Source organism: Petaurus breviceps, unplaced genomic scaffold (genome assembly GCF_028583685.1).
Source record: "Petaurus breviceps papuanus isolate PSGF00001 unplaced genomic scaffold, PetGlider_PUasm1.0 90849, whole genome shotgun sequence".
Taxonomy (NCBI): Eukaryota; Metazoa; Chordata; class Mammalia; order Diprotodontia; family Petauridae; genus Petaurus; species Petaurus breviceps.
This window is the reverse complement of record NW_027187361.1, coordinates 25,827,599-25,851,351: the sequence shown is the minus strand read 5'-3', so window position 1 is coordinate 25,851,351 and position 23,753 is coordinate 25,827,599. Positions and strand designations below refer to the sequence as shown.

The window sequence follows — 23,753 nt, the reverse complement described above, 5'->3', positions numbered from 1 at the left end:
ACTGTGTTCCATTCTCCCTCTAGTGAAACAGACCTTTCTTGCTGACCTTTCAAGTTGTTTTGTGTTGGAAAATTGTCTCACCTCCATTCTTTTCTTGGTTATACTGCTCCAGAATTCATTTTGAGCTGTTATTTTTTTTTGAGGGGTAATTGGGGTTAAGTGACTTGCCCAAGGTCACATGCCTAGTTTTTGTGTTGTGTCTGAGACCAGATTTGCACTCATGTCCTCCTGACTCCAGGACTGATGCTCTCTTTATTGTGCCACCTAGCAGCCCCTGAGCTAAGGAGAGAGCTTAGGCAAGTCCCTGCCATTACTCTACTATCTTGGCATTGCCTCTCTTTGCATATGTATATTAATGAATATATATTGAGATGGTAAAGGTTGGCACTAGATTGCACAGTGGATAGAGTGCAGGGCCTGAAGTAAGGAAGACTTGACTTCCTGACTTCAAATCTGGGCTCAGACACTTTAGCTATGTGACTCTGGGCATTTGCCTCAGTTTCCTTATCTGTAAAATGAGCTGGAGAAGACAATGGCAGCCACTCTAGTATCTTTGCCAAGAAAACCCAAAATGGAGTCACAAAGAGTTGGACACGTGTGGGACAATTCAATAACAACAACAATTTGGAAATGTATTAGAAAGCATTTCCCTGGTCACTCTGGAAACCGACTTTGACTTCCTAACTCTATGGTATAGGAAAGGAGGAAGCTAATCTGGAGAGCAAAAAAAGAGTTTAAAACAAGCTTATAGTCATAGAACACTCCCAACGACGATAGAAACTTGATGCGGTTTGTATTGCTTCTTTACAATATTGCCACACCCTATTTGAAGTATATCAGCGCTACACATCTGGAAGAATCTGCCAAGAGGAATTGACACATGTTGGAAACTCATTCTGGAAAATATGGCAAATATTCTGGAACTATGCCCAAAGGGCTATAAAACTAAGCATACCTTTTGACCTAGAAATATCACTACTAGGTCTGTATCCCGAAGAGATTTTTTTAAAGAAAGAAAAACACCTACCTGTACAGAAATATTTATAGCAGCTCTTTTTATGGTGGTAAAAAATAAAAAACTTTAGGAGATGCCTATCAATTGGGGAATGGCTGGACAAGCGTTATGTTATTGTGATGGAATACTATGTGCTATAGGAAATGATTAGCAGGATGCTCTCAGAAAAAACTGGCAAGACTCAAATGAACTGATACAGAGTGAAGTGAGCAGAATCAGGAAAACATTGTGCATAGTAACAGCAATGCTGTGCAATGATCAACTTTGAATGACTTAGCCTTTCTCGGCAATAAAAAAATCCTTGACAATTGCAAAGGACTTACAATGAAAAATGCTCTCCACCTCCTGCTGAAAGAAGTGATGGAATCTGAACACAGATCACAGCATATTACTTTTCACTGTATTTTGTGCGTGTGGTGGGGGACGTTCAGTCTGGGTTTTTTTTCATAACATGACTAATATGGAAATATGTTTTGTACAATTGCATATGTCTAACCTTTATCTAATTGCTTCCTGTCTCAAAGAGGGAAGAGGGGAGGATGGAACAGAGAGAGAGAATTTAGAACTCAGAATTTTTTTTAAATGTTAAAAATTACTTTTATATGTAATTTGGAAAAATTATTCAAATACACACACACACACATAGAGAGAGAAGCATGTATTAAGTGCTTATTATGTACCAGAGACTGGTAAAAGATATGAAAAATTGTAAGAAATGTAACCTTAAAGAGGAAAGCAAACATACCTGGGGGTGCTATCTCCTACAGCATGGAGCATTTGAGCAGAGAAGCAGGGATGTCATGAGCTAGAGGTGAGAGTAAAGAGGATTTCAGGCAAGGGGGACAACCAATGCAAAGACACTGTTGAGACAGGAGATGGAGTGTGTCGTGGAAAGAATAGCAAATAGCAACGAACCCTCTAATGCAGAAAGGAGGACAAAATATGAAAAGAATATAAAGGTAGGAAGAGGGTGAAATGAGCTTTAAATGCCCAAAATAGGAATATATATATATATATATATATATATATATATATATGTGTGTGTGTGTGTGTGTGTGTGTGTGTGTGTGTGTGTGTGTGTGTATTTTTTTTGTAGAGGTAATAAAAAGCCTCTTGAATAGGAGGGTGATATAGTCAGACCTATCCTTTAGGAAAATCACTTTGGCAATTGTGTAGACGTTGGATTGGAATGGAAGGTCTTCAGCCAGGAAAACCAAAGATGAAGCCATTTTAATAGTTCAGGCAAGAGATAACAGACCCTGAACTAGGATGGTACCTGTGTAAATAGAGAGAAGAGAATATATAGGAGGAATCATGTAAAGGTAGGAATGATGACATTTGGAAACTGATTGGATCTCTGGAGTAAATCAAAGCTGAGAAGGCTCCCAGATTGCCAGGCTTGGAAACAAGCTTGGTCAGGCCCTTGACCACAACAGGGAAGTTCAGAAGATGGAAGGTTTGGGGGCAAAGATAATGAGCTTGAATTTGAACAAGTTGAGTTTGAGATTCCTCCAGTACAGGAGTAATTAGCAATCCAACCCATTGAAATGAATAAGTAGTTGAACATGTGGGACTGGCACTCAGAAGAGAGCTTAGGACTGTATATATATATATAGATTTTCAAATCACCATATCAATGATAAGTGAACCCACAGGAAATTACATACATTGATATAGAGTGATACAATGCTTTCAGGTTGGCAAAGTGCTTTGGCGGCATCTAGGTGGCACAGTAGATAGAGTTCAGCTTCTGAAGTCAGGAAGTCTCATCTTCCTGAGTTCCAATGTGGCCTCAGATACTTTCTAGCTGTGTGACCCTGGGTAAGTCACTTCACCCTCTTTGCCTCAGTTCCTTCATCTGTAAAATGAGTTAGAGAAAGAAATGGCAAGGGCAGCTAGGTGGTGCAGTGAGTAGAGCGTTGGCCCCAGAGTCAGGAGGACCCGAGTTTGGTTCCGGCCTCAGACACTTAACACCCACACAAAAAAACTAGCCGTGTAACCTTGGGCAAGTTACTTAATCCCAATTGCCCTCCAAAAGGAAAAAAAAAAATGGCAAACCACTCTACTATCTTTGCGAAGAAAATTCCAAATGGGGTCACAGAGAGTTGGGCATTACAGAAAAAAAAAAAGATTGAACAACAGCAACAAAAAGTGCTTTCCACAGGGATTATTCCTTCAGTAAAGATATCAGATTAAAGCTGTGTCTCACAAATGGCTTGGCTATCTGTAGTTATCTTAAGGCATAATGACCTTACTATAGCTGCAAAGAACCTTCAAGATCATTTAATTTTATACCTCGTTTTTACAGATTAGGAACTGAGACCCAAAGAAGTCCCCTATTACATAGCAGATTAATTAATAGCAGATCAAGGCCTAGAGTTGAGGTCTAAACTAGGCAAGATCTTACATGTAGTTGACTCTCCATAAATGCTTGTTTAGTGGAGCTGAATTGTTTTGTATCTGGTAGCTCCCTCTTCATATCACCCATCTAAGAAATCCAGTGTCCTTATGCTATGGTGGGCTCAAGGAGGCATAGAAGGAGCGAGTTAGGTAGGGCAGCTGATAACTTCCTAGACCTGGAGTCAGAAAGACCTGAGTTCTAATTTGGGCAAATTATTTAACATATGCCTACCTCAGTGTCTTCATCTGTAAAACTGAAGATAATAAAGTACCTACCTCTCAGGGATATTGTGGAGATAAAATGGGGTATTTATAAAGTGCTTTGCAAACCATAAAATGCTAGCTGCTATCATCATCATCATCACCATCATCATTATTACTACTAGTAGTAGTATAAAGGACCCTCTGCAAGTCCTTTTGAAATTCTCTTTAAAATCTAGCATAGCTAAGAAGTAATTCTAAGACCTGGTTCTTATATAGGAATCATAGAACACAGGAAATAGTTCATGATTGGAGGCCCACCATCCACCATGAAATGACAATTCAGGTTCTCCTGTTTTTCAGTAAGTCCTCCTTAACCTACCTTCTAGCTAAGCCATGAAGAACCCTTCCGCCACCTGATGACTGCATTAACTTGTCTGTTATTGCTTAAATACTTTTATTACTTATTTCAGCAGAATTGTTATCCTTTGTGATCCCAAGTATTTTACTGTAGGCATTTTAAAACATTATTCTTAGAAAGGGTCCATGGCTTCACCAGATTGCCAAAAGGGTCCATGACAGAGAAAAATTAAGAACCTCTGATTTAAAGGATGAAGATCAGAGAAAGTTGAAAAGCCTTAATTGTTGTTAAGTTGCATAATGTTCTAAGTTGGCGAATGCCCCAGGCACATACCAATGATTGCCTCTGCTTTTCTTCTATTATATCTATCCCCTTGTCTCTACTAGCGGCTTCTTAGTGTGATGACCCCGATTCATTTAACAATAGACTCAGAATGATTTCTGCTCATCTGTAAGTCAGTCAAGAAACATTTGTTAAATGTGCCAGGCACTATGCTAAAAACCAGGGATGCAAGAAGAAGCGAAAGACGAAGCCTAAGAGCCTACAAGCCAACGGGAGAGCTGAGCAGCAAACAAGCGTGTGCGAGCAAGCTGTATGCAGCATAACTAAGGAATTACTGAAAGAGAGAAGGGACAAGAACTAAGAGGGGTCAGGAAAGACCTCCTGTAGAAGTTGGGATTTTAAGGAAACCAGGGAAGCTAGAAGACCTGGAAGAGGAAAAAACATTCCAGGCATGGGAGACAGCCAGAGAAAAATGTCTTGATTAGAGAGATGGAATGCAACCTTATTAGAACTTTGTCACTTCCATAAGAATATAAGTCATAACCCAATTGATAAAGTCAAGGATAGGAACAGGCAGTTTTCCAGTGAAGAAATCAAAACAATTTATGATCACATAAAAATGCACTAAATCCATTATTGACAAAGAAATGCAAATTAAAACAACCTTGAGATATCATTTTATATCTACCATATTGGCTAAAATGAGAGAAAGGGAAAGTGATAAATTTTGGAGAGGATGTGGAAAATTTGGGACACTTATTCATTGTTGATGGAATTGTGAACCGATCCAACCATTTTGGAAATCAATCTGTAATTATGCCCAAAGAGTTATTAAATCACCTATAACCTTTGACCCAGCAATATCACTACTTGGTACATTTCCATAGATGGTTAGGGAAAAGAAAAGAACCTATATGTTCTAAACTGTTTATAGCAGCTCTCTTTGTAGTGGCAAAGAACTGGAAATTTCGAGAATGCCTGTCAACGGGGGAATGACTGAACACATAGTGGTGTGATGGATACTTTTGTGCTGTAGGAAATGTTGAGCTCAGTGATCTCAGAAAAACATGGAAAGACTGGTACATAAAAATGGATTGAAATGAGCAGAACATTGTATCATTGTATACAATGACAGCACTATTGTTTTAAGAATGACTTTGAGTGAAGGTCATTTTGGCTATTATATATACCCAAATTAACTATGAAGGACATGTGAAGAAAGACACTATCTGCATCCAGAGAAAGAACTAATAAAGAGATGTATAGAATAATTTTATACACACACACACACATTATTTTTATGTGTGTCTAACGGTGGCCATGGGGGAAAAAGGAAAAAAAATTAGATAACTTTTATATTTCAAAAGTATAGCAAGTTCATAGTAGATTTAGAGTTTCATGTGCAATCTTTCTCATTATACCATGTTATGAAAACACTTGTTTTATTCCATAAATTAAAAAAAAGAACACCAAACAGGCCATTGTCACTGAATTAAAATGCCCATGGCTTGGAATAAGATACAAGAAACCTGGAAAGGCAGGAGGTGGCTAGGCTATTATCTAGTAATTATTTTAGCTTATTAGATATAATTATAATTCTTCTATATTATATTACATAACATAAAGTCCTTTAAATCTGAAATGATAGGACTTGAGTTCAAATCCAAACTCTGTCTGTGACCTTGGACAAGTTACTCATTTAAGTCTCCCTGAGTTTCAATTTCTTCACTGGTAAAATTAGAGAGCTGAACTAGATGGCCTGAGGTCTCTGAAAGAGACTGGAGATCCATGATCCTTTGCTTGACTCCTCTCAGAGGAATGAACAATGCAAGGTAAGTCCAGCACTAGAGAAGACTTGAAGGAATGTGTTCCTGTTTATTGGAACTTCTTTTATCATTAAAGTCTGATTTGGTGTTTTGTGTGTGTCCAGACCAAGGCTTTCACTTCCTGGGTAAATACTTGGTGAAGAATCTCCCAATAACAACGGGGACTGAAAATTGGTCTGCAATTTAGAATTGTAGAGGGTTGCCTTGAGGGGCCGGGAGGGTTGGTCACGAAGTCAATGTGACAAAATCAGAGTTGGGAGAGCTGGTTCATATTTTTGAAAGAATTCAATTCTCTTTAGCCAAAAGGAGCTTTATTGATGCAAAAGCATGGGGGCCTGAGACTTAGCAAAGAGCTAAACAAAGGCAATGATATAGAACAAGGACCAGACCTATATGCACAGAAAGTTACACAGCCTGTAGGACCATGATGTAATTTTAGGGTTTCTAAATGGGAGTTGGACAGGAGGAGGAAAATGGATGACATAAGGGAGACACGGGAAATTTTGTGACCCAGGATGGGGAAGTGACAAGGAATTCCATGGTCCAGGATAAAGGGGAAGTTTTATGGCTTTTCAAGATAAGGGAAGAGAGTTTAGGGTGCTCTCAGGCTCTGGAGGGATGAGAAAGCAACTTAATATTGTTAATTGTTAGGGCACCTTTGTATCCACATCAAATGGATAGCAAAGGTAGGACTAAAAGAAAGATCTTCCAGGTTTCAAGCGACTCTTTAATGCCTCTCTTGGATTTAAAAATAATATTTTTTCTCAAGTTAACACGGGAATTAACCTTTTTTTTCCCCTCTGACAACCCACTTACACAAAAGAGGAAATGGAACATTTTTTAAACTAAAAAAAAAAACCCAAAACAAACTGAAAAAGCATGCCCATCCTTTATGAAACTCTCAGGGTGTAAAAGAAGAAAAGAACTATGACGTTTGTTTGTTCTAAAAAGCAAATCCATCATGTGCACTTAATAAACATAAAACAGTCATTCTCAAATATTATTTCTCACTTTTCTCTTGTTTACGCATATCAAAAAAATCTTCCACCAACTGACTGAGTGGCCTTGGCCAAGTCATTTAAGCTTCTGAGGAAGGGAGCTTCAGTTTCTTCATCTGCGAAATAAAGCTGTTGAACCCAAAGCCCCTTCCAGCCCTAATAGTCAATATCTTTATGGGAAAAAAATGCAACGAAGTTACTCCACATCTGCTTTTCGACCTTCCTTGATGGTTTAGTCTCTGAAACACTAACCCTCCCTTGAGGTGCTGGAATTCCGTTTTTCATGTGCCCTGCCTTCAGATCCTGCAAATCTGAGAGTTTAGCCTGTGGAAAAGAAAGAAGAAGAGGGGAGGAGAAAGGAGGGAGGAGTGAAAACTGAGCTGCGCCTGTTGGAAATCCCTCCAATCCGGCCTAAGCTGAAACTTTGTGACAATTTCGTCTTTTTTTTTTTTTAAGTCTTCTCAGTGACAACCCGATCCGCATCCACCCACCCCCACCCCCCCATAAATAAATGTATTTAAAAATGTCTTTTTTTCTATCTCTACTGGTTTGTGTCCCTCTCCCCCAGCCCCTGCTCGGGTAGGAAGTTGGGGCTGCAGCGTGGGCCCCCTTGACCACGGGAATCACCAAAACTGGGCGCACTTGCAGCCCAAGGCTCAGCTCGGCTCCTGAAGCTGGTGCGGAGCTGGGCCGGTGCGCCCAGGCCCGAGCTGGGAAGCTGGGAAGGCCGGAGATCGGGCAGGGGGAGGCCGGAGGTCGGCCAGGGGGAGGCCGGCCCCTCCCTTGCTCCCTCGGGCTCTCCGGGCCGCCTCTGGGGGCGGTGGGAGGGAGCTAGGGCCCGTTAGGAGCCCGAGCCCGAGGGGGCCTCGGGGTGGGGAGAGGACGGACAGCCGGGGAGAGGCAGCAGCTGAGCAGGCAGCGTGGAGGCTGCGGCGGCGGCGGCGGCGGCGGGACTGGCGATGATGCAGTCAGAGGCGGCGGCGGCGGCAGCCACAGCAGCATCTCGCCGCCGCTGTCTCCGCCTGCACAGCCTTCCGTGGCCAGCGAGGCCAGCGAGGCCGCGGCCGCACAGCCACTGAGGCCCGGGAGCTGCCGGCCCGCAGCTCTTCAGGCGGGGGCTGGACAGCGCTGGGCTGCAGACAGACTAGGAGCCGCAGCGCAGCGGTGAGTGGAGGAGGCTTCCACGCCCCTGTCGCGGCTTCCTCCCGCACTCGGCTCCCTGTACGTGGCCCCGGGCCAGGGGCCGGGGCATGGCAGAAGGGAGGGGAGGAGTGAGCGATGGCGTGCTGGGGATGGGAACTGGTTAGCGGCGGGAAAGAACTGCATTCTCCCTGGGGAGCCTCCGCTGAACGAGAGCACAGAAGCGAGAGAGAGCCAGGGCCCCCGCCTCCCCCCACCCAGTCAACACGCATGGCCGCCCCTAGTGAGCCCTGGGACTAGAAAGCCGGGGACCTGGGAAAGTGGATTTTTACAGAGGGATGCAGCTTTTGGGAGAAGCCGGGTGATGCCTTCCGTGCACAAAGAGGTTGGAATGGGGGAGGGGGTAACAGCCCACAAATGAAGGGCTGGGGCGGGGAGGGGGGTAACTGTGATTACATGAAGGAGAAAGATTAGTTTTTCATACCTTTATAAGAGAGGAGAAAGGGGTGAGAAGAGGGACGAATAATTAAGTCTTTTCTTGCAAAGAGATTCTTGGGCTTCCCATTGTCTTAGTTCTTCATAAGTATTTTTTAATGCTTTTAGATGAATGTATTATTAATTATGCAATAAAGAGGGATCCTGACCGTAGAATGGTGTGATCAGTGCAATTATAGATCAGCAGAACATAAAAAAAAAATAATTTCTTCCTTGACTAAGAAATTTCCATCTGTAATAGTCTGGCAAAGGTTGGAAAGGGGTGGGGGTATCAAAAGGGAGGCTGAATCTTCCCTTTCGTTTTAATGGGGAGGTTATGAGTAGGGAAGGGGGGGGGGCGACTACATGCCCTTCCCTGAGCCACAGTTAATATCTACCTTTTGGCAAAAAGGAGGGAGAGAAAGGATTGCTGGAAATGCATGTTATCTGCCAGGAGTGCTCCTTTCTAGTTGACAAGCAAGGGGTACCCTTAGAAGTTTTGAGGTGGGAACAGAAATTTTAAGGAGATACTTCAAGCAGGGAAGACAAACCAAATTTGCCAAGGTCTGTGAATCGTTTTTTCTCTCCTCCAGACCTGAAAAGACAGGGCAGAAAAGAAGGCACGGCAGTTTTTGCTGGATTCAGGTAAGTTAATTGAAGGGGTCAAAGGATACTGTCTCAAGGCACTTTATACCTTGGGTATTGAGTATTGTGGGCCTTTTCTCAAAAGACTCTATTGGATTGCCTGTTTCCATAGAGGGGGTTTTGATGTGTGGGCCTTACCTCTTACTTTCTTCCTTCTTTTTCAGTGATTCTTTTAGGTTTTAAAAGGGTGGTATAGCTGCCCTCTTTCCCTAGACTCCTCTTCTTCCCCAGTAATTGATACTTTTAAACATGGCAGTGTCTTAGATCTCAGGAGTTTATCTTTTTTGCTCCATGAATCTCTTTGGCAAGCTGGTGAAGCCCTTGGACCCCCTTCTTGAAATAAGGTTTTAAAATGTGTAAAATAAAATATTCAGGATTACAAAGAAAACCAATGACCCTGAAATACAGTTATTAGAAATTTTGTTGTTGTTTTCAACATAAGTTCATAAACCCCAGGTTAAGAAACCCTGACTTAGGAACTCCTAGTTTAGGATTTGGGATGCTAAAGAAGAATCTTATATCTTCTCTCTTGATGCACTGAAGAAAATAGAGTTGAGTTTGAAAAGATTTTTAAAATCTTTCCTTAAATTTGGATTAGTGGCAAAACTAAACAGTGGAAATCCAAGAAAGTATTAAATAAGCAGGACAGTTGACATTCATCAATTATACCTTTAAAATGATTGAATAGACAGAACAATGAAAAGGGAGAAAGGATGGAAATGGGAAGCCTTAAAATAGAGAAGAGAATGGAATTATTTATAGTTTGAGTACAATCTAGAAATTTAGGCTGTATTTCTCATAATATAGGCCTTGGATAGATATTTTTATAAATTTAAATATTAAATTATAAACTGCTGTATAAGAATTAGATACCTTTTATATTACAAAGAGAATAATGTAGTTGAATCAGTGATTTAGGAAGGCTAAAAGATCTAAGCAAAATGTGGATGGATAGGTGAAGCTGTGATGTATATTATGGCAAAAGGGTTCTGTGCTCACTTTCTCCTATTGTATGAGAGCACACAGCCAAAATCAAGAAGCTTTTGTTTTTAGCTTTAATTCTATAAATGTATCTTGTATTCTGAAGCTAATATATATGTATATATATATACATACATATATATATATATATAATCGATTATGGGGATAAAGTGCCTTAAGTTGGTATAAAACATTAAAACTTGCAAAACAGATAAACTGGTGGTGATGAATTATATTAGAAAAGGATTTTTCACCTTTACAAATGATTTTACATAGAAGATTCCTTAGCTCCCCATATGCATTTTAAAGATTTATTTTCAGGAACATATATATGGTATCAAGGGAGGTAAAAGTAAATAACCAAGATGGTTAAATATATACAGGGTACATATAAAGGTAGCTTCATAACCATTAATGATATTGGTTTTGTTTTATGTTTTTTTCGATCCAACACATTTATAGGAGAAATTCCAAAAGCTAGAACCTTGGTCTTGGGACATGAAGTGATGAACTATGAACTTGGGTTTCAGCAGGTAGGTGAAGAAGCAATTGAGTTGAATAGCAATTTAAAAATGGATTTATGTGTATATTATCTGAACCAAGAGCATTTATCTTGACCTTGAGACAAGTCTCACTGTTCTACAGTCTTGGCATTCTTTCATTTCCACAACTAATCATAGCAAAATCATTTTATAGAAAAATAATTCTGATGTTAAGAGCCAATTCAAACTTCATAGACTTAGTATTTTTGAGAGAAATACTCATGAATTTAAAAAGAATGGACCCCTCATTCAACACAAATTCATATGCTTTTTTTTTCCATAGCATTTTTTTTCTTTAATCAAATGGCAATTCTAAATTCTACACTGGACCTGCTCATGTGACCCAGACCTGTCCCTTCCTACCCAAAAAATTAGCATAGGAACAGGAAGTGATATTCCCTAGCAAACAATTTGTTTGATCCAAAAAAAATATATTTGTGTAGTAAGAAGAACTCTTACTATCTGGATTGGAAATCACAAAGATCTGACTTCAAATCCTTTGTCAGACATTTATTAACTATTTGACCAAGGCAGGCCCTTTGGTCCTCAGCCTCAGTTTCCCCATCTTTAAAGTGATAATAATAATAGCTCCTACTTCATGGGGATGATAATAGTTCCTACTTTATGGGGATAATGCTACTTTTAATGGGGATAGTAATACTGCTACAGAGTTGTTTAGAGATCCTTTGTGTAAATTACATGCAAACCTTCAAGTGTTATATATAAACATTGGCCAGTGTAACTATTGCTGGTATCTTCTTAATTAAAAATAACTTTTTCTCTTAATCTTGTTTGTTCATGGGATTCTAAGTTTAAAGCTGGAAGGAAATCTGGAAGTCAGAGGTCCAAACCTCCTTATTTAACAGAGGAGAAAACTGTGGCCCAGAAACATGAAGTTGCCTTATGCGAGGTCACATAGGCAGCAAATTGCAGAGATGGTATTCAAACCCATGTTTTCTGACTATGAATCCAGTTCAGTTTCTCTTCTAGCACTCCAGACTCTCCAGTCTGAAGAGCATTTCCCTTGATCAACAAAGAAAGAAGCAGAATAGGGTTTGAAAACTTTCTGTCTGCCTTTGATATTGAGTCATCTGCCTCTGCCCCAGGTACTAGGTGTTTTCCTAGGGACAAACAAGTTTTTCATTAGTGGACCATAAGATACTAAATCAACACGAGGTCTGAGAATCACAGTGTCTCAGTTGGAAGGGAACTCAGTGGCCATCTGATCTAGTTCATATGTGTCTCGATTACATTTTAACAAAAGGGTAGACTGAGGCATATGTGTACGTAAGACAGATTCATTAGCAGGGACAAGTTACCTGCTAATAAATGGGCCAATGACTTGCTTCAATTAATGACAAGGACCCTGAGCAAAGGGACAGTTCCCATTACATAGATTTTGGGGAGTACAGAACAAAGAACAGGATAAATGACCTCATAGGTTTGAGGGCAACATGATTGGTTACAGTGCTGAGGTGTAGAGAACATGATTGGTTGGAAGCTTGGTAATGGGGGCTGGCAATGACTCCCACTTTTTCTGTTTGAGTCCTGGTACAGAAATAGTGAGCCAAACTTTGGACAGCAAACCAAACATCCTTGAAGAATAGCTTGGTGGCATAAAGATATCAGGCCTAAACTCCCTTGTTTTCTCACAGATTCCCCAAGGTTAGCAAAAATTCCTTGAGCCCAAGAGCTGCATTTTTAAACTTAACTCATTACAGGCCAACTGAACTCTGAACCAAGTTCAGAAACAAAGAACCACGACTTAAGCAGTTACAGGCAAAATCAATTAATTGTAAATAAGATCAATAAGAAAATGATACAAGATTAATCCTAATCTTCTCACCTGAAAATAAGAATTCACTTGATTTATATCCAACAAGTGATCCTCTGGTCTTTTCTTGAGACCCTCCAATTAGGAGGAACCCCTGCCACCACCAAAATTAAACATCTCTGATCTAGATCTTTGTCATTACATTGCCATTTTTTCATATTTAAAGCCTTTTGAGTCATATTGATTTCCAGTATTGGGCTATGGGGCATAATCTATTCTGTCTCTTAACTTTTTAGATTGTACTTTCCAAAAGGCTAGGGTACAATTCTGACCCTACCTGTTGATCTCATCCTTGGTTATTTCCTTGGTTTCACTTCATTTTTCTTTACCACCTACATCTTACTGGTTGACCAGAATTTGATCATAGTACTTTTTTCCAACTTTCCGAGATATGAAGTAGCTGGCAAGAGAGGCCTGATCTGCTTTTAGGAGAATGACACTTCTATAGATTTTCAATTAGATGAAATATTGAATCACTACTACGTCTTTCCTTTGAGTTTTTATGGTCTGTATGAGGAATTTAGGGCAGCTAGGTGGCACAGTGGATAGAGCACTAGACCTGGAGTCAGGAAGACTTATCTTCCTGAGTTTAAATCAAGCTTCAGACACTTCCTAGCTTCGTAAGCTCACCCTGGGTGAGTCACTTAACCCTGTTTGCTTCAGTTTCTTCATCTGTAAAATGAGCTGGAAAAGGAGATGACAAACCACTCCACTATCTTTACCAAGAAAACCCCAACTGACATTATGAAGAGTTGGACACAACTGGAAAACAACAATCAGGAATTTCACTCTTGTATTTGGGGATGGCAATTCTGCAGCATATAGAGGAGTTGGAGCAAAAAGATCAAATAAAAGGTTATTACAACAATCAGTGGGAGATGTAATGAGTAGAATAAGAACCATAGTCCTTTCAGTATTTCATAGATACCCATGGGCAGACCTCAGACTTTCTAAAGGTAATCTGTCATCCTCATTAGAGCACTAGCCTATTTTCTCAAATGAGTATGTGAGCAGAGAGAATGGAACCAGTCTAAGAGGTAGAGGTAGAATCGAAAAGACTTGGCCAGTAATTGGATTTCCATTAGATATGAAAGTCATGTAAGGTGTGTTATAATGGGAATTCCATTTATGTATGGGTTAGACTAGATAATCACAATCTTAATGATAGTTGGTATTTTTATGACATTTTAGAGTTTGTTAAATGCCTTGCATGTTATCTCATCAGATCCTCCCAGCAACCCTATGAAGTATGTTTTGTTTTGTTTTTACAGATTAAAAGAACTGAGGTGGAGAGAAGTTATTTGACTTGTCCAGGCTTACATAGCTAGTAATTGTCTGAGCAGTATCTGAACTTGGTTCTTTCTGACTCCAGACCTAATACTCTCTTTACCATGCCAATTAGGTCCAGATGGCCTCTAAGATCCTTTCTGACTCTCATATTTTGTGATTCATTATGTTTCTTCCATAAAGGTAAGCAGTCTGTAGTATTAGTCCAGTAATATCACTTCTTTTTTTTCTGTCCTTGTATTTTCATCTAGACACTTTCCACTAAGATTCTATTTTCAGGTTCATGTATTTCCACACTAGTTTGCACACTGTAACATATAATACTATTACACACCTTTCTTTTGAACAATCTGCATCCTTCTATTACTGCATTCCAGTTGTGAGGTCCACATTTTACCCACTTGTACTCTGTTCGTGTGTTAGACACAAGAGGCTCCAAGTGTCCATTTCTCCCCTTTTCCCCATTAGTGTATCCTATGCCCTTGTTAATCTCCGGAATTCATCCTCCACATTACTTGGATTTATAGTGTGTGAGTATTTTTTGTACCTTTATAACTCTCAGATAATAACCATTCAGGTCCTAGAAAGCCTATATGTTATTTGTCATCTTTGGGATCTTATACTTTGAAATAGCCTCAGTTTTATTCCAAAGAGTCTTTTTCTTCCCTAGTTGACCACTCATTCCTTGATATCATGATCCAAAAGGAAATTTATTTATGGGGTTTCCCAGTTAGTTCAGCTTTCTGAACCATCCAGGGGAGTCACAGATGGGCTTATACTTCTCAGGAAAAAAAGGTATTTTAATTTTTATTGTATAGAAAGGATTCCACCAGAAGGAACAAATTAATGACCACTTTTTGGTGTGTGTTTTGAGGAATGGCAATCTGGTCTTCTTGCTGTTCTCCCCAAATAATGCTCCATTTCCCATCTCCAAGTCTTTGCACTGACTGTTTATCCTCTGTGCTTAGAGTACCCTCTTCCCCTTCCTTTCACCTCTAAATCCATTACTTCCTTCAAGATTGAGTTCAAGATCCATCTTCCATCATGACGCCTTTCCTGATACTCCCAGGTGCTACTGCCCTCCTTCCAAAGCAGCCTTATTGTTATCATGTGTGTGCTTGTACAGGGTGACTCCAAAGTCTTAGTTCAGTTTAAGTCATTAAAGCTTAGAACTGCACTAAGACTTTGGGAATACCCTGGACTGTCTTGCCTGAGAATGTAAGCACCCTGAAGGCAGGGACTTCATTGTTTTTGATCTTGTATACACAGTACTCAGTATGGCACCTGGCACATAGCAGACAATTGAATGTTGTCGATTGTCCTATGCCAGAGGACAATTTTTTTCTTTTAGCTTATATTTACCTAGGCCTTCCCTGCACCCCCAAAATAGTGCAATTAAATTACCTAATTAATTATGATGTCATAATTATGTTTAATTATGATTAATTAATAATGACAACAACAAGAATAGCTAATATTTACATAATGTCTATTGTGCTAAGGACTTCACAAATACCACCTTATTTGATCCTCACAATAGCCCTGGGAGGTAAGTACAATTATTATCCCCATTTTACAGTCAAAGAAACTGAGGGAAATAGAAGTTGTGACTTTATAGCTAATGTGTGAGACTGGATTTGAACTGGAATCTTCTAGATTCTAGGTTCAGGGCTCGATCAATCACCCTATCCAACTGTCTTTTTGTTTGGGTTCAGCATCCATGAGATCTTGTAAGAAACATAAGGACCAGGCTTCATATTCCTATTTCACAAATGGAAAAACTGGAATTCAGATACACTTAATTGCCAAAGGTAATACTAAAAGCAAACGTCAGCACTAATCTATATTGAAGTACAGATCTCCAGCTTTTTGGATCCAGGGTTCTTTCTAGGATGATATATTGTCAGAAGGTTAAGAGGCTCACTCTGTGAGCTCCAGTATTTTGGGTTTGGCTCAATTAAGCTAGGTGACACCTTGCTAGTGAACATTGCTTCTTGAACAAAAGGGAGTTAATTACCGAAAATTTCAGTGTTGTATAAACCTATTTCTGTATGACTGCATTAAGAGTAGACATTCAGGGTGGCTAGGTGGCACAGTGAATAGAGCACCAGCCCTGGAGTCAGGAGGACCCAAGTTCAAATCTGGCCTCAGATACAACACAAAAACTATCTGTATGACCTTGGGCAAGTCATTTAACTCTAATTGCCCTCCAAAAAAGCAAAAATAAATAAAATAAATAAAGATGTTTAAAAAAAAGTAGACATGCTTAAGAGAATTTAGTTTGCAAAGTGTCCAGCATCGGGCTTTTCAGTCAACCTTCTGCATATATTCCTTATCTCATGTCAGAGAATCTCTTCTATGACACAAAGTGTCCAGATATTCTTTTCTATAGGGGAAAGGTGTATTTATATTGTGCCTACTAGACGCCAAGCAATGTGTTAAGTCTTTTTACAAATATTCTCTTATGATCCTCACAACAACACTTAGTAGAATTATTTTGTACTTCATCTATTATTTATTACCTATTACTAATCACCATTTTATAGTTGAGTAAACTGAGTCAAACAGAGGTTAAGCAACTTGCTCAGGATCATACAGCTAGTAAGTGGAGGGGGGGATTGTGAGAATGGAGCTTCTCACTCTATTAGTTCATGAACCCCCAACCAGGAAACCAGGGATAAAGTATACATCATATCCTCTTCCTCTCCTCTCCTCTCTCATATTATACTGAGTTCAATTCCCCTCTTAAAGGTTTATGTATTGTGGAAAATAAAGCAGACATCTTTGATTGAGCATCCTTTAGTCCCAGGAATGTATGTCTATCCCTGGAATCATAGTTGTACATACTAAGTTTCCATTAATGGATCATAAGGTATCTGAGCGGCCATCCAGTCCAATTTACAGCTGAGGAACCGAGGCCCCGAGAGGTGAAACCATGTGCTTAAGATTGCACGGGGAGTAAATAAGAAAACCTAGATTTGAAACTAGGGCTTTTTGATTCCAAATCTAGCACTCCTGAAGAAATCCTGTTTAGAGTGTGAGCTCCTTGAGGGCAGGAATGGGCTTTTGCCTTTCTCCGTGTCCCGTTGGGTAGCATGATGCCTGGCACATGGTAGGTGTTGAACAAATTCTTACTGACTCTCATGGCCTGTGCCCTTGAAGATAAGAAGAAATTGGTGGGAAATTACAAAATGCTGACTTCTTACTTTCCTGTTTGTCTTTGTGACTTTATAACATACAGTTTTCTAGTTTCTCAAGATGAGCCAGTCTAACTCCATAGTCTTACAGGGTCCTTAGAAGTGAGATTTTTCCATCAAATGAGTTAATAATTGTAAGATGTTTAGCACATTGCCTGGTATATACTATGTTCTATATACATTTTAGCTCTCACATCACCATCATCATCATCATCATCTTATTGATGAAGACATTGAGGGCTAGAAGGCCTAACTGACCTGCCAAAGGTCACACAAATAGTAAAAATCATAGTAAATATGTCCCCTGATTTCAAATTTAACACTTGTTCTACAATACAACTTCTATAATTGGTCCAGCCCTGGGATTTCATTGGTATGGAGAACTCCCTCTACAATTATTAGGAATTTTTTTTCTTTATGTCAAGCTGAAATCTATTTCTATACAACTTCCACAAAAGCTTCATATTTGGTCATTTAAAAAAAATTTTAAGATGTTTATTGAATTAATTGGGCTGTGTATTCATTTGGATTGGCCAGAAGCCTTTCCCTCTGGTCTAAGTAGAAGGAGAAAGAGGATTGCCTCTGTGAAGTGCCAGGAACTTCACCTCAGGGTCCAGACCCAAAATCATGAGATTCAACATGAACTTAAGGTGGGCATATATTGACATGGAAGATTTTCAAGTGAAACCTTGCTTAGAACTTGCTATAATGAACCTGAGATCTTTAAGGACATAGATCTGCCTAGAGCAGTGATCTTTGACAGACTCTTTGGCAGTCCAGTAAAGCCCATTCTCAGAATCATGCTTTTAAATTAAATGCTAAATTTCATTTCAAGATTAGTAAAAATGAAGCTATGTGGTACAGTGGATGAATCACTTCCCTACAATCAGGACCTGAGTTCAAATCCAGCCTCAGATACTTACTAGCTATGTGACCCTGGGTAAGTCACTTAACCCTGTTTTCTTCAGCTTCTTCATGTGTAAAATGAACTGGAGAAGGAAATGGCAAACCACTCCAATATCTTTGCCAAGAAAACCCCAAACGAGATCATAAAGAGTCAGACACAACTAAACTGGCATAACAACAACAAAAATAAAGATCATTTTTCCCCATACAAATTCGTGAACCCTCCCCTGAAATCTGTGCACAGACCCCTTATCTATAGACCTCAGATTAAGAAGCTCTTGCTTTTGAAGACCATTCCCTAGCAGACTCATTGGAGAAGATCTAAGCTTCCAGTGATGAGAGCCTGCTCATAATAAAACAATACATTTACTGGGCGATTCCTGATAGAGCTCCAAAAAATCTCACTCAAACCTGCTCCCACCTGATCTGCTGCCTGGCCACATCTCCAATGCAAGTGTTGCTGATAACTGTGCTTTCATCATGGTGCATTGATGCCCTTCAGAGCCCAAAGGTGCTCCATCCTCACGGAGATGTTTTGTTTAATTTTCATGGCTGAGTGACTTCTCTTCATTGTCAGCTTCAGCTGCTCACCACTGCTTTTATTAATCTAATGCTCTGACATGTCCTACTCCCTTCTTTCTTTTCACTCCCCACCCCCTTAGTTTTTCAGTCTTTATTCCTTATTTTTGCCAGGCGGTTCCTTTTTTTTTTTTTTTTTTGCAAAGCAGCTTGCCCATTAAAGGCTTGGGCAGTCAATGAGAAAGCCCTTGCATTTTGGGTGGAGGGGGACAGTCACATTGCATCAGATATTATCTTTCAGTCTTCAGCTCCTTTTGGCTCTCTCTCTCTCTCTCTCTCTCTCTCTCTCTCTCTCTCTCTCCCCCTCCCTCCCTCTCTCTCCCTCTCTCCCCCTCTCTCCCTCTCCATGTCTCTCTCCCTCTCCCTCCTTCTCCCTCCCTCCTTCCTTCTCTCTCTCTGTCTCTCTCTGTCTCACTCTGTCTCTCTGTCTCTCTCTCCCTCCCTCCCTCTTCCCACTCTCTCCCTCCCTCCTTCTCTTCCCCCTCTCTCTCCCTCCTCTCTCTTCTCTCACTCTTCTCTCCCTCTCCCTCTCTACCCCCCCTCTCCCTCTCTGTCTCTCCCTCCTTCTTCCTCCCTCCCTCTCTCTCTGTCTCTGTCTCACTCTGTCTCTCTCTTTCTCCCTCTCCCTCCCTACCCCCCTCTCTCTCATCTGGGTGCTTGAGGCTACTAGATAACCTAACTTTCTGAATGGCAAGTGAGGCATCTCCCTACTGAGAAAGGAGAACATAGACACAGTTCCCTCAATTCAGATAAAGCTATTTTAATTCCAGGCTAAGACATTGTTCATAATTAGTTTATAACATTGATTTTTCTAATAACAATTTTTGAAGGCAGAAAAAAGGGAATCGTTTCCAAAGTTTTATTTGAAAATGAATTAAATCTAATTCTTTTTCTAGCCAAGAGCCACCAGGAAGATCTGTGTCCCTGAAAACCTAGATGGCTTTGAAAGCAGCAGGATAAACTAAAATGTCTTTCTAAGAATAACTGTGTGTATTTCAGTGCAGCGATTTCCTAGGACCATAGATTTGGAACTAGAAAGGACCTTAAATACTATCTTCATCTCGTCCCCTCATTTTACAGATTAAGAAACAGGCCAGAAGACATTGAATGACTTGCCAAGGGTAGCAAGGTGCATTAGAAAAGCCACTGACTAGGAATTGAGACCTGGATTTGAACCCTGACTCTACTTTAATAAACTGTATGATTTGGGACAAGACCCTTAACCTCTCTGAACCTCAGTTTTCTCATCTGTAGAATAAAGACATTAGACCTCTGAAAGCCTGGCACATTGTAGTTGCTTAACGAAAGAAAGAAAAATAGACCGGGTGGTGGCAGGATTTGGACGCAGATTCTTTGACTCCAGAACCAACGTCTCTCTCATTTCATTTCTTCCCTATGTTCGTTTGTGTGTGTGTGTTGTTTTTTTTTTTAAGCTAACATTTACATAGCACTTACTATGTGTCAGGCACTGTGCTAAGATGCTAAGCATTTTATAGCTTTTATCTTATTTGATCCTCACAACAAGGTAGTGCTTATATTATCTGCATTTTACAGATCAGTAAACTGAGGCAAACACAGCCAGTGTCTGAGGCCACATTTGACATCAGATATTTTTTACTACAGGCCCACCTACAGATCCACTGTGCCACCTAGCGAAAACATTTAGTACTTAGTTTCATTACTTTAAGTTTTGCAACAGATATTAAAAACAACATTCCAAAGAGAAACAATGTCTTAGGCTTTAAAATCTGAGTGATTTAAGTATGCAAAGAAGTGTGGAAAAGGTCTTGTCTTTCAAGAAGCATATGGCAAGTGCTTGTCTGTGCTGGACACTGTGGCTAGGTACTGAATATTCAAATATAAAAACAAAGCAGTGTCTGACCTCAAAGAGCTTACCCTCTACATTGCCTGGCAGCTAGGTGTTACAATGGACAGAGTGCCAGACCTAGAGTTAAGAAGACCCAACTTTAAATCCATCCTCATACATTTACTAGCTGTGTGACACTGGCTAAGTCACTTACCCCTGTTTGCCTCTGTTTACACATCTGAAAAATGAGCTGGAGAAGGAAATGGCAAACCACTCCAGTATCTCTGCCAAGAAAACCCCAAATGGGGTCACAAAGGGTCAGACACGACTGAATAGCAACAAGAGTTTAGGAAGTCTTGTCTGAACTTCCTTGGTCTTAGTGTTGTCTTTCTTTTGTTTCTAATACTGAGGGGGGAAATTACAGATTTTCATAGCTCAGGAAGAAATTTCCCATAGAGGAAGTTTCACTTTCTGTCCCTGAGAGAAGGTGGTAAAGAGAATGAAATGTTTGATGATTGGACACAGACATACATTCAAACCTCATTAAGCCAGCATCTCTGTTTATGCACAATTCATATAATTCAAACAATATATTTCCCAGCTGAGTATATTCCATACAGTGCATAATAATAATAATAGCTTATGTTTATGTAGCAATATGCAAAAACAGAGCTCTTTCCTCACCACGGAATGTGAGCCCCTTGAGAGCCAGAACTGTGTGTATGGCATTTAAATGTTTAATAGAGTGTTTTGTACACATTATGTGCTTACTAAATGCTTTGCTCATTCAATAACCCTGCAACGTATGAGTGCAAGTACTTCTTACTTCCATTTTTACAGATTACAAGAATTTAAATGATAGGGACAGTATTTGCTCTTACTCTGCACAATTCAATCAAGCTTGGCTATCTGGCTTCCAAACTGGAAGGAAATAAAGGGACTGCGAAAGCAGGGCTATTGACAGCAGAGAGAAGCCGGAGAAGGCAGAACTATAAAAACCAGAAACAAAAATTCAGAAAGCCACAGCTTTCTAAGGACATTAAGTATAAACTTAAACAGGCCCCTACACACTTGAATAGCCCCATAGAAGCACCACTTTATTAAAGTACATTATAAGAGTAGATTTTCCATAATGCCCAAATCATATAGTGAAAAAAATTCAACTTTCTTCATCATATACTATTTTTACTATATATTATTTTTCTCCAATTGCATATTTAAACAATTTAACATTTTTTTCAAGTTTTGAGTTCCAAATTGTATTTCTTCTTCCCCTTCCCCCTCCCTAAGCCAATAAGCAATCCCCTATAGTATATTCATCAGCATATACTATTTGAGAAGGCCTTAAAGTGAAAAGGTTTTAGTAGAAGGGGGTTTTCTGTGATTCTTTTTTTTATTAGAAGGTTTTCCATTTTAAAAGCCACTATAATAAAAACAAGTCTGGATAGTTAGAAAAAATCTTCAGCAATGCAGAAAACTTGACAGGTATCCAAAACAACTCATTCCCCAAGGGTTACAAGCTGTCAGATTTTACTGTATTTTGTGTTGATCTATGATTAAAGTAGTAATATCATCATGAATTTAGAGCCACATGGGACCAAAGAAATCATTTGATCTAGCCAAAGGATAGGGAACCTGCAGCTTAGAGGCCAGACATGACCCTCTAGGTCCTCAAGTGGGGCCCTAAGGCTGCAGTTTCACCACCCCTGATCTAGCCCTTTAAAAAAAATGTTTATTTATTTATTTAGTTTACAACATTCATTTCCACAAGATTTTGAGTTACAAATTTTCTCCCCATCTTGCCCCTACCCACCGCCCCAGAACAGTGATCCCACTGTATACCCCCCCTCAATCTGCTCTCTCCTACATCCTCCCTCATTCTCCCTCCAACTTTCCAGTAGGGCAAGATGGATCTCCATACCCCAGTGCATGTAAAATAATCCTAATAATTTTTTAAACATTTGATTTTAAACCTTTGAATTCCAGATTCTTTCCCTTCTTCCCTCATCACCCCCCCTTACTGGGAAGATAAGCAGTTCAGTATAGGTTGTACATGTGAGGTTACACAAAACATTTCCATAGTGGATACATTGTGAAAGACTGAATGTATTTCCCTCCATCCTATCCTGCCGCCCACTTGTTCTATTTTCTACTTTAAACTTGTCCTTTTTCAAAAGTGTGAGCTTCAGGGGTGGCCAGGTAGCACAGCGAGTAAGAGCACAGGCCCCAGTGTCGGGATGACCTGGGGATCGAATCCGTGTTCAGACACTTAGCACCCACCCAGAAACACCTGGCCGTGTAACCTTGAGCAACTTACTTAGCCCCAATTGCTTAGGGGCAGCTAGGTAGCACAGCGAGTAAGAGCACCAGCTCCAGTGTCGGGATGACCTGGGATCGAATCTGGGCTCAGACACTTAGCACCACACCCAGAAATAACTGGCCATGTAACCTTGAGCAAGTTACTTAACCCCAATTACTTAAAAAAATGTGAGCTTGTACCTACCCTCCTCCCCAATCTGCCCTCCCTTCTATCATCCTCCTTCTTATCCCCTTCTCCCCTACTCTCCTGTAGGGTAAGATACCCAATTTAGTGTGTGTGTCATTCCCTCCCCAAGCCAAATTCAGTGAGAGTAAGGTTGACCCATTCCATTTTGCCTTCCTGTTCTTCCCCTCCATTGTGACCATTTTCTCTTGCCTCTTCTATATGACATAGTTTACCCCATTCTGTCTCTCCCCATCTCCTCTCATTATATTCCTCTCTCACTTCTTAATTTTATTTTTAAAACATCATCTCTTCCTATTCAATTGATCCTGTGCCCTCTGTCTTTGTATACATGTATACATATATACACACTCACATATGTATTCATATGCCCACATACCTCCTATATAGACATATATGTGTATGTATACATATATATACATTTATATTCCCTTCAATTATCCTCATACTGAGAAAAGTCTCATGAATTACAATTGTCATTTTTCATGTAGGAATGTAAATAGTTTAACTTTGATAAGTTCCTTATGATTTCTTTTCCCTGTTTACCTTCTCATGCTTCTCTTGCTTCTTGTATTTGAATGTCAAATTTTCTATTCAACTCTGTTTTTTTCATCAAGAATGCTTGAAAGTCCTCTATTTCATGGAATGACCATATTTTCCCCTGAAACATTATACTCAGTTTTGCTGGGTAGATGAATCTTGGTTTTAATTCTAGCTCCTTTGACCTCCAGAATATCATATTCCAAGCCCTTTGATCCTTTAATGTAGAAGCTGC

At 40.0% G+C, this 23,753-nt stretch overlaps 1 protein-coding gene across 7 annotated transcripts in view; it reads left to right on the top strand.

Moving 5' to 3' along the window:
- The first annotated feature begins 8,162 nt into the window (after window positions 1-8,162).
- The window catches only part of CHST10 (carbohydrate sulfotransferase 10), a 62,678-nt gene continuing 47,087 nt past the window's right edge, over window positions 8,163-23,753 (top strand). For 5 of the 7 annotated variants that reach the window (XM_069073016.1, XM_069073013.1, XM_069073014.1 and 2 more), the window contains exons 1-3: window positions 8,289-8,608; window positions 9,291-9,342; window positions 10,786-10,856. Coding sequence is in view for 2 of the 7 variants with exons in the window: in XM_069073018.1 (XP_068929119.1) it covers window positions 10,830-10,856 (27 nt within the window). In the remaining 5 variants the exon portion in view is untranslated. Of the gene's footprint in view, window positions 8,248-8,285; window positions 8,609-9,290; window positions 9,343-10,785; window positions 10,857-23,753 lie in introns of those variants that run through there. The other 2 variants (XM_069073018.1, XM_069073017.1) reach the window with 2 other exon arrangements.